The following is an 18,105-nucleotide window of genomic DNA, read 5'->3' on the forward strand; positions in this document are numbered from 1 at the left end:
TAATACCGAAATATTCCACGTCTTAATCGGAAAATGCTATATTCGGAAAAAGGCCTTATTCTGAATATCCAACCGGAATATGCTGTTTACATGACCTTTTTCAATTCCGAATATTGTCATATTCGGAATAATACTGGAATATTGGTGTGCACGTAAACGCAGTCACTGATTATCTTGTTTTGTTTTATCTTTTGTGTTGACCCCAGGAAGAATAGTTGCTTCGGTAACAACTAATGGGGATCCTAAATTAATAAAAAAATAAAACAAATTAAGGTAGAATGTATAACATCTTTGTTTACCTAATCAACTGGAAACTAAGTATTAATAGGATTTAAATATTGAATTCTGCCAATAGTTAATGTCACTTTTTAACCACAGGGTGGCAGCGTTGCCTCAACGCTGCACCAACACAACTTGTCTGAAACTCTGTCCTATGGAGATTTGAGCAAGGGGTTTTGTGGTGAGCTCAACATTACACCTGGTCCGAGATCTAGGGCTACGAGGCAAAGAGCTACACAAAACCTGGAGGGAGCTCTCAGAAGAGGCAGAGAAGGCCAGCTTCTGGTTATGGCTGAGGAGGGGTGACAAGATCTGGGGAGGTAGCAGCTCCTGAGGATCAGAAAGGGTTTTATTGCCAAGTACGTTTTTTAACACATACAAGGAATTTGTGTTGGTGTTGTTGGTGTACGTCACACATTCTTTAGATTGAATATTAAACAATATAAGTACAAGTATTCCACTAAGGGAGTGACCGGGAACGACCCTAACGGGGCAGCACTAGTTTTTTGTATTCACAGTGTTTAAAATTGTTCTTTTTGAGCAGGATGCATTGACTTCTGTCTCCGTTCTTCAGGCTGAACTAGTTCAGACTGAACACCAGTTTGCATGTGACTCATAAGTCCTTCCACTTCTGATTTAACCCACAAGAAAAAGAACTATAATAATAATAGTTTTTATTTGTAGTCAAAAAGTTAAAGGAAACCACTTTCTTACCCCTGAGTGGCACCCAAAGGACCCAAGTGTTGTGTTGGGCTCTGTTAGTGGGAACCCTACAGATGATGAAGAACAGAGAGGAAAAAGAAGTTCTCATAACTTACACTGTTGCATGTTCATTTCTGTTGTAAGTTCATTCCCTCCACACAAGCTCTAGGGAAACATTTGATGGAGCCTTTTTTCTATATTACTATAACTCTTTCATTTGCATAAAGTACTGCAGTTCCTACAATCAGCTGTGCTTCCTGTCTCTCCGTAGCGCTGTCTTAGGGGTCTCACAGAAGGGACATTGCAGTGTATTGCCCTGGCCACGTCTGCTGTCCTCATACCTCCTTTCACCACGCCTAAGGTACGTTCACGCAGATTATAAGGGACCCTGGGTGTCTATGTCTTGGTGTTTTTCAGAGTCAGTAGAAAGGTCTCTTTACTTTCCTAATTTTCTTTAAACTGTGACCTTAATTGCCTACCACCCTTAAAGCGCCCATATTATGCTCATTTTCAGGTTCATAATTGTATTTTAAGGTTGTACCAGAATAGGTTTACATGGGTTTAATTTTCAAAAAACACCATATTGTTGTACTGCACAGCTCTCTCTCACTGCTGCAGATCCTCTTTTCAGCTGGTCTCTGTTTTAGCTACAGAGTGAGACCTCTTTTCTTCTTCTTCTGTACTATCTTTGATTGCACATGCTCAGTAGCTCAGATGTAGATCATGTCAGCTAGCTAGCTCCATAGACGGTAAAAGAAAGGCTGTTTCTACAACTTCGGTCAGTTACAAGGCAGGATTAGCTGGGAGACTTCTTCTAAATGAGGACGCACATGGAAGTAGTTCTTTTGGAGATTATGGTGAACTTGTGTGTGTTGTAGCAGTGCTTTGCTATTGAGAACCGAGCTAACAGTTGCGGCTAGCCAGCTCGTTTCGGCTTGTGACGTCACAAGCCGTGCCGATTTTGACCAGCTCACCCGGAGACTGAAGGCAGGACACATTCAGAAACCGTATCTCACACAAAACAGCATGGATGGATTTTTTTCAAAGTTTGTATGCGTGTGGAAGCACCAGAGACACAAAAGAACACCCCAAATCCCAGAAAATGTGTTTTTTTCATAATATGGGCACTTTAAGCTCTTATTGTCTTTTCGACCGTTCAACAGTTGCATGTTCATAAATTGTTAAAAGCGTGGAAAACATTTAAACCCTTTACAGTGAAGATCTCTAAAGTTATTTTTAATTGTACTGTGTTGTCTTCAAAATACAGCGTCCTGAAAAAGGAGCGTTTCTTTTCTTTTTTTGCTGAGTATATAATAGGAAGCAGTTGGCTGATACAGAAACTCTCTGTGTGATGAAGGTTTTGGACTTTCAGATTTGCCTTCTTCACTTCTATCGTCTAGCTGTGAGTTTGTATGGTCATGACATTTCTCACACTTTGTTTATGAAGGCTTTTTTTTCTTTTTTTTTTAAGTATATCTGTTTAAACATTACTGGTGATTCAGGTTACACTGTTTTTGTGTCTCTTGCATAGCTTACTGAGATTTAAACTTCCGGTAACATTTTATAATAATAATACGGGGTGAAATCATGATGCCGTGATGTTTAGCTAATGTGTGACTTATCCTCTGCTCTGTTTTGACTGGTTTATTAAGCCAGTTATTGTGAGAACGTTACTCTCGTCTTGGATCACCGAATCCAAACGGGACACGTTTTCTCCAGAAAACGCCTCCGAAATCATGTTGCTTGAGTTGCATTTACTGAAAATATTTGAGTTGGCTTAATCAGTACTAATTTAACTGATATTCAAAAAGTACAAGTATCAGTTACTCCATATATTTAAGCTAAGAGAACCTCATACCTTTGAGTATAAACTCAAAACAATGACCTTTTCAGGGGAGTAACAACTAATTCAAGCGTTCACCCCTTAGTAGCTTATTAGTTTTGTCCCTACAGATGTTTACATTATTTTGACCAAGTGTAAAAGTATAAATATTGCGTGAGAATGTGTGTGTGTGTGTGTGTGTGTGTGTGTGTGTGTGTGTGTGTGTGTGTGTGTGTGTGAAAAGCACCGGTATCTTTTTTATCTATACGATACTCGTTCTGCTGACTGGCTTTTCAGGTTTAACGACCTCACTCTAAACTTGGAAAACGTGACTCAAGGAACAAGTTACAGCACGTTCTTCAGACCACATCACTTTAGAAATCTGGTTTTAAACCTGCGAACTTCCACCTGTACTTTCTTTACATAATTGTTCTTTCTTTTGTATCCGTTTTATACTAATTTATTTATACATTTTTCAATTCAGAAAGTTTGAAAGATGTTATTGTCGTTTATATCTTGCCTATGATAGTGTATTCTTCTCTGTGTTGTTTTGTTGCTGTCTTTGTAATTACTTAATAAGACTGTAAATGAGGGTCGCCCCTCAATGGTCTTTCCAGTTTAAATAACGGTTGAATGAATAAATAAATGAATATCTGATTTGTAATTTTGTTTATGAAAAGTTGCAATGTTACACAGCTCTGTTTATTGTATGTACATTTTGGTTTTTTCACTCCTGCTATGGCGATGTAAATGTGTTACCCATGTTAGTAAAGCCCCTTTAAGTTGAATTAAATAGACAAAGGCTGATAATATTGACACTGAAAAGATGACGCACAACCAGTTTCTGTGCAAATGAAAAATGATGTATTTGCATTTAGATCCGGAAGGTAAGATCGGATCAAAGTTAGCACAAAAATAAACAAGACAATGTTTGTGATAGGGAGTGTAAGGTAACCTGAGGGCTGGCAGTCGATCAAGAATGACGCATTAACAAGTGAGCCTGAAATAAAACAGAAACTAAACAAACCAGGATATAGACACATCGTAAGTCACACATTATGTAAATCATAAAGAAAACATTATTTTAACATGTACTTTTGTTTTATTTACTCATCTGTGGTCATCTTACAGCTCGGTTGTGTTTTGTTTCTTTCACTTTGCCGACAGCCTCATTAAAAATGGCAGCAGGTGCAAGCTGCGGAAAAGTAAGTAACATTTTTTTAGTGGTGTGAGCTAAATATTGTTTGTTTAATGCATTCATTTATACATAATTCAAATCCTTGTTTATTGATCATGTTAACATTTTAAAATGTGTTTGCCAGATTTAGGTTCGTTGTTTTTATTAATGCAGTATGTAACCTGGTGTTTTCAAAAAGGCTCAAATTCTGTAATTATATTATATTATTATTCCATTGCAGTACTTTGATACTTTTTGGAAGGTTTTTGAATATTTTTCCACCACTACTTTTAACAAAACAAATGTTGTTTTCTTGGTGACAGAGACCCAGACTGGAGTTGGCCCTGAAACCTCTGAAATCCTCCTACCAAATAAAACTGAGGTGAATGGGAATTTATTTTAAGTATTTATGTAACTCATGTCATGTCAGCAGTCTTTAAAATCTGAGCAACATGCTACATTCTCTATTATTAGACCCTCAAGTGTCCTTACAATGTGATCAGTATTCTCCTCATTTAAAGGTTCATGGGTTCTTGCTTGGTGGTTATTGGTGATGGTGTCTGGCCTGTAGATACCAAATATTGGTAGGACCTGGACTATAAAACCTCCCCTGTTCTTTCAGACAGCTGGGACCACTGACATTGTTTATTAGCTATACATATTAGCTAGTTGTGTATATACCATATGTTTCAGGGATCTAGTGTAGGTTACACACCCAAAAATAGAAGTAACATTGTGTACCTAAAAGGGTACAAATGCTTGTCGCAGGAGAGGTACCCTTTTGACACAATTCATTACCCTTCTCTTTCATTTTGTACCCTCAAATTAGTCAAAAGGTACAGTTCCGGCCTCTTAAAAATATAATACTTTACTCTTAAGGGAACTTAAAAAGTGTACCTCACACTGGTCTGGTCTTGGTCTTGACTTGGTCTCGGTTTAGGTGGTCTTGACTACAACATTGTTGCCGACTTTAAACCAGCTAAATAATTAACATATCTCTTTTGACGGCTGCAAGATTATTATCTTTTCTCTCTTTCTTTCAGGTCGGAAAATCAGCTGTCTGGTCTAACTAACTTAAAACAATTCGAAGGGAAAACATGTAGCTACACATACTTGCATCACACATCATAAAACCATGCTATGATAAGTGTTTTCTGTATTCCATCAAACTCTTCTTGTCTGGCATGTGTTGCAGGTTCAGAATACCTGAAAGGGGTGTTGGACTTTGTGTCCATGAACAGACACAAGACTTTAAACTTGAAGAATCCAGCTGGCGCCACATGGAAGATAGGAGACCTGGACGATACTATTTATAGTGGGGAAGATTACAAGGTGGATGGTTGGGAAAAGTTTTACCTTCCTGAGAAAGTAAGTATGCAGGTTGTAGGTGTAGTGGAGGGGATCTCGTGCCCGTGTGACCAGCTCGTTCTGATGACCTGCTGTGAGGACAAACAGCTGTATGCCTACGATGGAGAGAAGCTGCATCTGGTGGCTTCAATCCTGAAGAAGCTAATGGACGAGGGAATAAAGTATCCAGGATCCAAGAGCTATCACAATGGGGAGGCCTTCAAAGATATGGTGAGAACTTAGTTACGTTGCTGGGAACAAGCAAGGCTTTGTGACTCTGGTGAACCTGTGGGCCCTGATAACTATGGGTTATATTGTCTGTTTTGTGTAGACCGACGAGGACTGGGACAAAGTGAAGAAAAGGCTGGAACAAGATCACCATGAACTGGTGATGTCAAAAAAGTCTGAATTCCTTAAGAATCTGAAATCAATCAAAGACAACCTAGGTGGGCATCTTTCTCTTCCCTGCTTTCAGTTGTGTTTTGTGTGGAATAATTAATCAATCAGCAATTATCCTTTCACAGAGAAGAGATCCACAGAGATCCTCCAAGCAAAACATGCAACGTTCACAGAACCCTTGCCGGGTTTCAAACCCAGAACCCACTTAACCGCCAGGACTGGGACAAAAATTCAGCCCTGGCTCCGTAGTCACACCAGCCCACATTACCATGCAGCCCCACCCACGGACACTTGCATTCACTAATTACATTTGTGTACAGATGGTGAAATAATATAAGCAGTACCTTATGTAACAGATTTTTAAACATTTAATGTAAGTAATTGGCAAACAATGCTTACTACTTTTTAAAGAGCACACGTTTATAACAAATGTACACATACTGTCTGTCTGTTCATGCCGTTTGTATGCTGTCATTCTCTACAGTATGTTGTTCTTTGTTGTCTGTCTGTTCGATTGTGTTTCTCTCGGTTGACACTGTACATATTGTCCGTCTGGTTCTCCATCTTTTCATCTTCTGTAACTCTCTGACTCTGCAATTTATTTTATGTTTTTATGGCTGTCTGTGATTATACTTCAGGGTTTTTCCTTGCTCAGAATTGGCCTTTGGGGAACACATAAAGCAGGGGGGTCTGGTCACCCCAGGAAATTTTGAGGGTAAAAGACTTCAATTCCTGCATTCTGATACATTTTTGGGCACCAATTTCTGGTAAAAATGTCCAAACCCTGTGCGGTAAAAGTGGATCGAAACTTTTACCCACCGCAATGGATACTTTGTGTAGCTCAAAGCCACACTCTGCCTGGACTCCGCCCCCACGAAAGGGGGAGGGAGCTCCCAATGACTCGGACAACACATGTCCATCCCCAAAACTAGGTCTCAGACTCCTCAAAGGGACCTGGCACTGGTTCCTCATCAGCAGAACCAGACCAGGGAGGGGAACTAGAGGACCACAGAGTGCACCCTGAAACCATGACGCCTAGCGCCTCACAACCCCCTCCCCTGAAGTCCTGGGGAGACCCTGCCCACAAGGGCAATGCCCACGGTACAGATACCGCAGCAGGGGCAAAAGGGGGTGTGGGCACCCTAGCCTTGCTGGACTGCGTCTCCAGGATAAGTCAGACACATTCTAACACTTCTGCAGAAGTCGTTAGAGCAATGCTCCAGTACAACAGTACTAGCCGTAGCATTCAGTGGTAGCATTCCCAGCTACCTGCAAAATAAATCGCCCTTCACAAAACCTGTTTTGGTCGATATCACACCCCAGAGGATGACTCTTGTGCATCCTATTCACATCTGTGTAAGTGACACAGAAGGCTTGGACACCGGTCACAACCACCTGAGATCGGGCCCACTCACTGACTGCCACGTGGACACAGTCAGGCTCAGGTCGACATCCTGAAGCCACTTGATCCTGCAGGCAGTCTGCCAGCCCCAGACGGACAAGTCACTGTCATTCATGAGCAAATGGCCATGATTCTCCCAGAGCCTGATCTTGGCTCTGACTCTTCCTTGCCGCCGGTGAGCACACAGCCACCACAGTCGGGCAGCCTTGATTTTTCCAACTTTCACAGGTCTCTCCTTTGCTCGCTGAACACAAGCAATGCACCACGCCGTCCCTGTATGGTTGAAGGTGCATCCTTCTATGGCTCCACGCCCACAGACGTGCCCATATCACTTTGGCCAAAGAACCCTGCCGTCAGGCCAGACTTGCACCATCACTTGCGCCCACCTGACCCGCCTCCAGCTTTTGCACAGCAAATCCACTGCCTTCCTTCAGAGTCCCAGCATACTCTCCTCAAGGTGGCTGGAGCAGGCGCCTTCTCTGTACTCCAGGGAAAGGGGGTCATACACTTATGGCCCCACCTCCAGGTAAACTTGATCGGCCCAGTTACCAGAACTGGGCGAGGTAACCAGTACCTCCTCACTGTCATGTGCACTCTCACTGTGTGGGTTGAATGCCTCTCAGCTCCAAACTGCACAACCGTGACAGCCGCGGTTCTGCTCCTGAACTACATGTTCAGCCAGACCGACTCAACATGCTGTCCTCACGCCCAGGAAAAGGGGGAGGGAGGCTTCCCCCCCAAGAGGATAGAAACGCAAACCAGTTGAGTCATAGGGATAGCTGCATGCCTCACCTCACTCTGTTGACATGCACTCCCATCCTAAACTTTTCCAAACAGTAATCAAACTACCTCAAAGCTTCGGTAGTAAAATTCTTTTCAGGAAAACATTTTACTGTTAAGTTCCATTCTGCTCCTCAAAACACTGTCTTCAGAGCAAAAAAGGGGGACTGTTGGGACCATCAGTTGTGTTAAACCAAAAGGCCTCAGAATCACACGTAGGTGCTACTGCACAAAATGGCCACAGGTCCGAGAACTCTGATCTCCCATTCGCTCCTGGGACCATGAAACAGCATGGAGCCAGGTCAGGGGACCTGAGCCATAAATGGCCTGACCACCCAAAAATCCCAGTCTTCCACTGGTGGCTCACGCTGCTGAAGGAAGCACACAAGCGCTTGTGCTAAAAATTTCCATTTTCTGGAGAAAGTGGATTTCATTTTGGTGTCCAAGGAGCACCGTGGATCCTATGAAAAACGCACCAGTGTGACATAGCTTACCCTCCTTCTGCCCTTTTTGGAGGGAAAGTTTCTCCGTGACTGCTGACGAGCCCCACGGGCCGTTCTGTTTTAGCGTGGAAAGGTATGGACAGACACGAACGGACTTAACACACAGTAAGAAGGCTTAAGGTTTTCTGGGCAGAGGAATAGTGTGTTTTATTAATGTTGCCATCGTTTACCATTAATGTGATCGATTAATAAGCGCGACTGGTGCGCGGTTGATTTATTAATCTATGATTGTCTAGAAATCTATTTCTGTGAATGTACTCTGATCACGGTGCATTTGTTGATATGTTGTGTTGAATATTGCAGCTAGCTTGTTAGACTGTAATTAATACCTGCTAACTCTCCTTTCACAGAGTTTTAGTTATTGTACTGAGTGAGATAATCAGATTTTTCAAAGTGTCTTTCTTTCTCTAAGGGGTTTTCTTTCCTCTTTCACTAACACACACACACACACACACGTACCAACCCAGTCTCACGGCAGTTCGTTTAAATGTCACGTTATTTTTAATCTATTGATACGTGTTCACGGGGACGTTTTTCTCGTTTTTTACGTGGTGGCCAGCATGAAATACCCTATGGGGAAAGGACGCCTCACACGCATCGAGATGGCCGAAAAGGACCCCTCATACACGCCGGGAGACGGCTGCGGGGGACGCGCGACAATAATGGGATGGCGGAGGTTGGGTTTAGGGAAAACATTACAGGGAAAGGACGCCTCACACACAGGGAGACGGCCCCTGGGGACGTGCGACAATAACGGGACGGTTGTGATTAGGAAGACTACGGGAAACAAAACCCCACACGCGGAACGTGATCCCCGCTCACCCGGGTGAAAGTCCTGTGTTGCTTGACTCATCCACCACCCCGACCAGCCTCCCTATGCGGATTTTCGGCTTTTTATACTACTCCCTACCATTTTCGTGCTGTGACCACGGAATATGCTTCCCATTACTTCACATTTTCATGCTGGCCACCACGTTAAAAAAAAAGAGAAAAACGTCCCCGGGAACACGTATCAATAGATTAAAAATAACGTGACATTTACACGAACTGCTGACCGAGCAACCCCCGGGTTGCGTCCCCCCCCCCCCCCCTCTCACTCACTCACTCACTCACACACAGATCACATCACATGCCGGCTTGTTTTTGCTTTGTTTTGTTGTAGTTTAAAAAAAGGTATATTGGTTTTAATTGATCAAAGGATTATCGATTTTGAAGTTAATAAATTCTACTGTATTTTAAATAGTAAAGAAAAAGTGAAATCATCATCAGCACATATTATCATACTGTCTTTTTACATACTATTATTTTAAGAGTATATCTCTGTATTTATGTTATTGTATGTAGCAGTACATTCCTTTGTTTATTCCTTTTTTTATGTTTATTGTTCACTGTATGCACCTTATGCACCAAGGAATAATGTCTTACAAGTGCAATCTGATTCTGATTCAAATGATTCATTTAAATTGAATAAAAAATGATGGTTAAGGCAGTCAAGTGTGTGACTATACTCTGTAGCTTAGTCAATAGTTCGCCTATATGTAATTTGTGAAATTTTCTATTTGTGCTGCAAATATTGGGCCTCATTCACCAACCGTGCTTACGAAGAAATGTGTTCTTAAACCCCACTTACGCACTTTTTACGAAGATTCTGACATTCACTCATGTTTTCTTATCTTGGATTTGTTCTTAGCTGAGAACAAAATGTACGAACACTCAAGATCACTCTTACGCACATTTGAGTGATGACAGTTTGCTCCAAATAATTGGTCACTGCATTTTATTTAATTCTACAGTTGTTTACAATGATAGTTTTGTACTGTAATGTTTTTCTGATCATTTGTTGAAGAAAAAAAATCATAGTATGCAAAGAAACACTAACTGCAATTTACATCAGCAATTACACTGATTAAGTCCTGCGTTACTTGGTGATTGATCACGCTATGTATAGGGCCAAAATAGAATTTCTACAACGTTCTGTTACATTTTCTGATCAGTTTTCCTCCTGCCAAAACGTCTTCCTGACTGTCACACGTTTGTCTCACCAGTGAAGTTTGGTTGCCATAGATATATATGTGGGCACCGCCGATCCTTCATCGGCTTCCAAGCCGGATCCAGAGCCCGAGTGCGGTCATGGGCTTCCTCAATCCTTTCATGGAGGACCGGCCAACGTCCAGTAATATGGGGGGAGGGGAAGCTCTAAATGACAGTGGACAATGGCCAGAGGACAGTGATAATGCCATGGCCGGGCACACAGTAGACTAAGATTGAACATGATTGAACATAGAATGCTGCAACGTCAGAGCGGCCAAAGCGTCAAAAGCTTCCCCGTACTTTTTGACAAGCGTCAATGACAGGGTGGCCAGAGTTTCTTTTGCAGCTCAAGTCAGCAGCGATGCATACGTACAGATAAACTCTGCAACACAGCCAGACCATACACCCAACTGTCCCGTTCTTCTTTATCTAAACCCAACTGTCCCGTTCTTCTTTACCTTAACCCAACTGTCCCGTTCTTCTTTACCTAAACCCAACTGTCCCGTTCTTCTTTACCTTAACCCAACTGTCCCGTTCTTCTTTATCTAAACCCAACTGTCCCGTTCTTCTTTACCTTAACCCAACTGTCCCGTTCTTCTTTACCTTAACCCAACTGTCCCGTTCTTCTTTATCTAAACCCAACTGTCCCGTTCTTCTTTACCTTAACCCAACTGTCCCGTTCTTCTTTACCTAAACCCAACCGTCCCGTTCTTCTTTACCTAAACCCAACTGTCCCGTTCTTCTTTACCTTAACCCAACTGTCCCGTTCTTCTTTACCTTAACCCAACTGTCCCGTTCTTCTTTATCTAAACCCAACCGTCCCGTTCTTCTTTACCTAAACCCAACCGTCCCGTTCTTCTTTACCTAAACCCAACTGTCCCGTTCTTCTTTATCTAAACCCAACTGTCCCGTTCTTCTTTACCTAAACCCAACCGTCCCGTTCTTCTTTATCTAAACCCAACTGTCCCGTTCTTCTTTACCTAAACCCAACTGTCCCGTTCTTCTTTATCTAAACCCAACCTTCCCGTTCTTCTTTACCTAAACCCAACTGTCCCGTTCTTCTTTATCTAAACCCAACTGTCCCGTTCTTCTTTACCTTAACCCAACTGTCCCATTCTTCTTTATCTAAACCCAACTGTCCCGTTCTTCTTTATCTAAACCCAACTGTCCCGTTCTTCTTTACCTAAACCCAACCGTCCCGTTCTTGTCCCGCGTGCCTTTTATAAGCCCACCCACCATCTTTTCCTTAACCTAACCGTATCAAAAGTTAAGACACCAATAGTCCCAACCCAGCGTGATCCTTAGATAAACCGTGTTTAGATCTGACGCTAAAGGAGACTTTTAGCGCCAAAGGCACCTAACCGAGTTAATTTCAAATCTGAAGGCACTTGGGCGGGACTCTTGGCGTCACTTTTGACTCTCTAGGTACATTCTGTAAGAAGAACTCTCTGAGACAGGAGTCGTTACGGCAACCTTTAACTGCAGTTGTTAATGTGAGCTGGGTAAATTCAAGGCAGCAATCCAGTGTAGCATCAGCCTTTCAACATATAGCAGTCACACTGCAATTTCTTCAGAAACTGAATTCATCATCTCACAGCTCAGTTGTGTTTAAAGTTCGCTGTTTTTTGTTTGTTTTTTCACTTTTGAATATAATCTTTGTTTATTGCTGGCAGTCACATGAAAAATGGAAGACGGTACATAAGAGTACGATAGTAAGTAACAACTGTTAGTTATTTTATTTCATATTTCATGGCGTAAGCTAAATAAAAACAAATGTAATGTATTTATTTATTTATCATTCATTCATTCAGTCAAATACTGAATAATTTGCTAGATTTAGGTTAGTTGTTTTCTACTGATGCAGTATGTAACTTTTTTTTTTAAAGACCCAGATTCTGTAATGATAATTATGATATTATTCCATTGAGGGCCCAGTGTCTGTATATTGGCGCGCACTCTCCCAGGTGAGCTACCCAAGCGCACAAAAAAGGCTGATATTGATGAACGATTTTCATTTCATGCAAATCTCCTGACTGATATTAAGTTGTCTTTGAGTTACTGTATCCCAAGATTGTTTGTCGAAGTATTTTTCTTAACCCTCTTAGTCCTAAGATTTTTCGACAACTTATTGTCTGCATGGTTTTCTAGTTCAATCAACCCAGGGTTTCTCAATCCAGCGGCGCGTTCACATACAGTAAAAGAGGCAGTGTTTGCACAGCATGACCACTCGCAAACATCTACCAGAGCTGCATATTTTACATAAGAGCAAACTATAACTCTACATAAATATGAAGAACACAGACACGGTTTTACAGGCAGACCACAATGAAGACGAAGCAGAAATGCGTAAATCACAACGCTCATCAATATCACTTCCCCATCAGCCAGGACCGAGATCTGACCATAATCACACACGTGCTTTCCATAAACTGTCGTTGCTTTAGTCTTTTTATTTCAGTTGCAGCCCTGGCAGTGGGAAGTGTTCGTGAGAGCAAATAAAACATATAAAAACATAAAACAAACCGATGTGCGTATTGGCGACAAACGGCTCAACAAGCCGACAAATAGCCTAAACGTAATTCTCTGTGCTGAAAATCAATATATTTAATAAAGATACCCATCAGGGAATGTTAACAGGGTTGTCGGTCTCTAAATGTTTTTACTTTTCTGAGCAGCCCTCTCTCTCTGTCCCTCTGCGCACCGAGCTCCACCGGATCTAAGAACGGTGACACTGTTATCGGAAACGTGACAAAGTGAAGAAAAGGCTGGAACAAGATCACCATGAACTGGTGATGTCAAAAAAGTCTGAATTCCTTAAGAATCTCAAATCGATCCAACGAAACCTAGGTGGGCATCTTTCTCTTTGCTGCAGGATAAAGTTTTTATTTCAGTTGTCTCTCGTATTAATGAATCAGTAATTATCCTTTCACAGGGAAGCCAGAGATCCTCCGAGAAGAAAATGAAAAGTCCACAGAGGCATCCCAAGCTGGGACTGAGAACTCAATTTCAGTCAAACCTTAATCCCCTCTCTCCCAACAGACCCTACACAAACCGTACAGCCTTCTTCTCTTTTCTTAAACAGTTTTATTGTGCAACTTTTTAAAAGGCTTTTTTACGAAATATCTACACAAAATCTACGGGCAGACAGACTGCCGATTTAGCACAATAGACAATAGTCAGTATAAATTCAGAAAAGGTCCGAAAAAAAGCATTAAACACATTGCGATCATTCCAAAACTGTAAGAAAAATGTGTAAGATATCGAAATACTGTACGTTTTGCAGCTCAAAGTCTTGCAGGTCTTTGTAGCTTAAATGAAGTCCCTTGCTGAGAGTATGCAGGAGGAAAAGCATTTCAAAGTGGAGTAGGCAAAGAGGTTTGGAAGAATGAGTTCCATTAAATAAAAAAAGAATAAGTTTTTTATTTTAAAAAGCATACATCTCCTTAATCATGTCCTTAACACGTTTATCTGATATGGCACCTTTTACAGACAAAGTCACAAAGTGCCTCACATGATGAACATTTGTAAAAATACAGTAAGATGCAACAGAAAATAAGCATGGACAAAATAATTGAAAGACCAATGAAAATCATTTAATTTGTTTATTTTATTTTATTCTTTTTTTGTAATATACATACACATACGTACACAGACGTGTACATATATATATATATATATATATATATACGTACACAGACGTGTATATATATATATATGCATACACACATACACACACGTATACACATACAAATAAAATGACAATGACATAAAAGAACAAAGACAACAACAACAAAAAACATAACAAATCAAAAACAAATAGGTTTAGTCTTTACTTATCTTACGCTTGTTACTATGCTGTAGTAAGTTGTGATGCGTATTAATGCAAACTACATTTTCATTGAGATACGACACTTTAATTTGTTAATTTGTCTTTAGGCTGCTAAGAAAAGTGACCATATTCAATTATACTCATCTAGAGAGTCTACTTTAATGAAGATTACTCTTTCAAGTTTAGCTATTTTCAACAGTGCATCTAACCAGCCTTGAATGTGTGGAGCACTACTTTCTCTCCATTTACAAAAAAATCTGCTTTTTGGCAACGGCAAAGGCTACCGACATCCACTTATTGTGATGTTGATGAGGCAATCTTGATAGAACCCCTATTACACAGAGTACAGGGTCAGGTTGGATACACATTTTTGACACGTCACACAATTTTCTGAATGAAAATCATTTAAAAGATTAAAACCTAAAACCCAAAGTTACAAACATGAGTCAAAAGCGAATTTAAACAAGTGCGTTCAGCTGCTTTTTAAAAGCTTCAACAGAGACTGCAGAACGTAAGACAATAGGAAGGGCGGTCCACAGAGTCTGAGCCACCGCTTTAAAGGAACGGTCACCTTTAGTTTTTAAGCGAGTGTGTGGGACCACCAGTAATCCCTGGTTAGAAGACCTGAGTGACCTGTTAGTAATGTACGGATGGAGCATGTCCGAGATATAAACAGGTAGCCTGGCTCCGCCCTCCTACATACTTCTGCTCAATTTTCATTTCCCTTCAGTACTCCGTCTGGGTTTGCGGTATATTCTTAGGTTTTCTCCGGTCAAATATTTGTAGGTCCAATCAGCGAACAGAGGGAGTGGCTGAGAACGATGACGTTGAGGACGTGCACTAGAAAGGTGCGAGCGAAGCCATTTGGTCCGTTGTGGCAGCAAAGTTGCCGAATATCCAGAAGTTAAAGCCCGAGCAAGAACAATCTTTGCTGAGTTGTGTTGGTGGCCGTGATGTTGTGGCCCTCCTCTCCACGAGGTTCGGGAGCAGTTTGATTTTCCAGCTCGCTCCGTTAGTGGTGAAGGAGTTAGCTAAGGCTAACGCTAGCGATGCTAATGCTAAATATAAGCCGATAGTTGTTGCACATGCGCATGACATACGTCACGACCAAACGTTAGCGATTGGTTATGGCAGATCCAGAGTGACTCTGGGCAGATCCAATAGTTTTAAACTTCAACAGAGTACCCGCCTTCAAGGAAGTTAACACTTGTCAATGGAGAGTGGCCAGACTCTCTGTAAAAATGAAATGGACCAGAGTCTGGTAGGACCAGGCTAATGGACCAGAGTCTGGTAGGACCAGGCTAATGTACCAGAGTCTGGTAGGACTAGACTAATGTACCAGAGTATGGTAGGACTAGACTAATGTACCAGAGTCTGGTAGGACCAGGCTAATGTAGCAGAGTCTGGTAGAACCAGGCTAATGTACCAGAGTCTGGTAGGACTAGACTAATGTACCAGAGTCTGGTAGGACTAGACTAATGTACCAGAGTCTGGTAGGACCAGGCTAATGTACCAGAGTCTGGTAGGACCAGGCTAGTGTACCAGAGTCTGGTAGGACCAGGCTAATGTACCAGAGTCTGGTAGGACCAGGCTAATGTACCAGAGTATGGTAGGACCAGGCTAGTGTACCAGAGTCTGGTAGGACCAGGCTAATGTACCAGAGTCTGGTAGGACCAGGCTAATGTACCAGAGTATGGTAGGACCAGGCTAATGTACCAGAGTCTGGTAGGACCAGGCTAGTGTACCAGAGTCTGGTAGGACCAGGCTAATGTACCAGAGTATGGTAGGACCAGGCTAGTGTACCAGAGTCTGGTAGGACCAGGCTAGTGTACCAGAGTCTGGTAGGACCAGGCTAATGTAGCAGAGTCTGGTAGAACCAGGCTAATGTACCAGAGTCTGGTAGGACTAGGCTAGTGTACCAGAGTCTGGTAGGACCAGGCTAATGTACCAGAGTCTGGTAGGACTAGACAAATGTACCAGAGTATGGTAGGACCATGCTAGTGTACCAGAGTCTGGTAGGACCAGACTAATGTACCAGAGTCTGGTAGGACTAGACTAATGTACCAGAGTATGGTAGGACCAGGCTAGTGTACCAGAGTATGGTAGGACCAGGCTAATGTACCAGAGTCTGGTAGGACCAGGCTAATGTACCAGAGTCTGGTAGGACCAGGCTAATGTACCAGAGTCTGGTAGGACCAGGCTAATAAACAGGCGCCTGACCGTGCAAAATTTTATAATTCAGAACAATAACTTTAAATTGGATCCTGGACTTGATTGGAAGCCAGTGTAATGAGTATAAAACAGGAGTGATGTGCGACATCCTGCTGGACCTGGTCAACAGACTTGCAGCAGAGTCCTGGACCAGTTGTAGACGGTCCTGGGACGACTTGCTGAGACATGTGAAAATGGAGTTGCAGTAATCAAGCCATGATCAGACTCTACAATCAGCACTGCTCTCAGTAGACCACATGGACAAAATACACACACCAGGACTTACAATAAAACATGTGACTTACTGCAGTAACTGTAAATACATTTTACTTTTACTTTTACTTTTTACTATTTACTGTGCAATTACTGTAAATACATTTTACTATTTTAATATTTACTCTATTTAATATGTTATTATTGTTGTGTTTTAATGTGTGTCCTCTACTTTCCTCTTATCCCTTGCTGCTGCAACAGTGTGAGTTTTCCCCATTGTGGGATAATAAAGGATTTTGAATGATATAAAACCATGAATGATCCTGTCAAGCTCAGAATGCTCTAAGATTTGGTCATGTTTCTTAATTGAAAGAAACAAGTGTGAGTCAGTGATTTGATATGTTGATCGAAATACATGTTATGATCAAATATAACACCAAGATTTCTCAGTTTGGACTGTACCGCTGAAGAAAGGGACCCCAAAAGCTGAGTAACTTTGGAAGAGCTGAACATTTTGGATATTTGAATGTTTTTTTGTAGATACAAGTAGTTATGTGGAAGTTTTTGGGCATCCATAAAACACATGAAGGAAGAACAGAAACCCTGTATCATGTGTTTGTGTGTGTTTTTCTCATTTCTGTATGAGAATCCTTGACAACCCCACAAACGTCTTCATGGAAATCTTTAACCTCAGACACCATACTGAAGGTATACTATACGTGACTTATGCCTGCTTGCATGTGAGTGTGTTCTTGTTTGGATAAGAACAGTGTAGTTATTTCCTCCAATGATGGTTAACACCAAAGTCTCCTTCTTATTCCTCGTGGTTAAATCAGTTGTTACTGCATGAGTGGGGTTTTCAATGTCCCCTTTCAGTTAAGTTAAAGGGAACTATGGAGTTTTTTTAGCTTAATTTACCCTAACTGAGCAGCTTCAGAGTCAATGGTCGTCTCGCTCCCCCCTAGCGCCTGTGAGTGTAGTGAAGTTTTATTATGTTTGCATTCCTATTAGTGTGTAATGTATTATCTCAAACAATACATCAGTTCGTAATGTGTTTGTGCCCTTAATTAGTTTCCACTGGCAGTTTACAGACACTTATATTCAATTCAATTCAATTTATAGTGTCAGTTGTGAACCGAAGTTATCTCAGGACACTTTACAGATAGAGTAGGTCTAGACAACACTTCATATTTACAAAGACCCAACAATTGAGAGAGACACACACGCAGATATACAGACTTCCTAAAGACTAAACTAGTATTGGGAAAAAAATGAATAGATGTAATGTGTATATGTTATGTAGTATTCATATTCTTATTGTAACTGCCATTGTAAGTTCATAACATGAAAACATCTAAGGAGTGGTGCAAATCATCGGGGGGCGGGGCTTGCCTTCTCCTTTTTGGTCAA

The 18,105-nt window shown here is 41.5% G+C and overlaps 1 protein-coding gene across 9 annotated transcripts; it reads left to right on the forward strand.

Annotated features, from left to right (window-relative positions):
* The first annotated feature begins 1,233 nt into the window (after positions 1-1,233).
* On the forward strand, positions 1,234-9,900 carry LOC144513216 (uncharacterized). Of its 9 annotated transcripts, XM_078244215.1 has the most exons (9): positions 1,235-1,342; positions 2,299-2,383; positions 3,744-3,847; positions 3,971-4,008; positions 4,304-4,362; positions 5,024-5,079; positions 5,176-5,558; positions 5,659-5,773; positions 5,852-9,900. In XM_078244215.1, exons 4-9 carry the CDS (start codon positions 3,982-3,984, stop codon positions 6,028-6,030), a joined length of 819 nt encoding a protein of 272 aa, XP_078100341.1. In that variant the 5' UTR covers positions 1,235-1,342; positions 2,299-2,383; positions 3,744-3,847; positions 3,971-3,981; the 3' UTR covers positions 6,031-9,900. The 9 variants fall into 9 exon arrangements, with proteins under 9 accessions (XP_078100342.1, XP_078100336.1, XP_078100341.1 ...); XM_078244216.1 differs by lacking the exon at positions 2,299-2,383 and having other exon boundaries at positions 1,234-1,342; XM_078244212.1 differs by lacking the exon at positions 1,235-1,342 and having other exon boundaries at positions 1,825-2,383; positions 3,935-4,008.
* Positions 9,901-18,105: the final 8,205 nt, after the last annotated feature.

This window comes from Sander vitreus, unplaced genomic scaffold, assembly GCF_031162955.1.
Source record: "Sander vitreus isolate 19-12246 unplaced genomic scaffold, sanVit1 ctg154_0, whole genome shotgun sequence".
In the NCBI taxonomy this organism is placed as follows: Eukaryota; Metazoa; Chordata; class Actinopteri; order Perciformes; family Percidae; genus Sander; species Sander vitreus.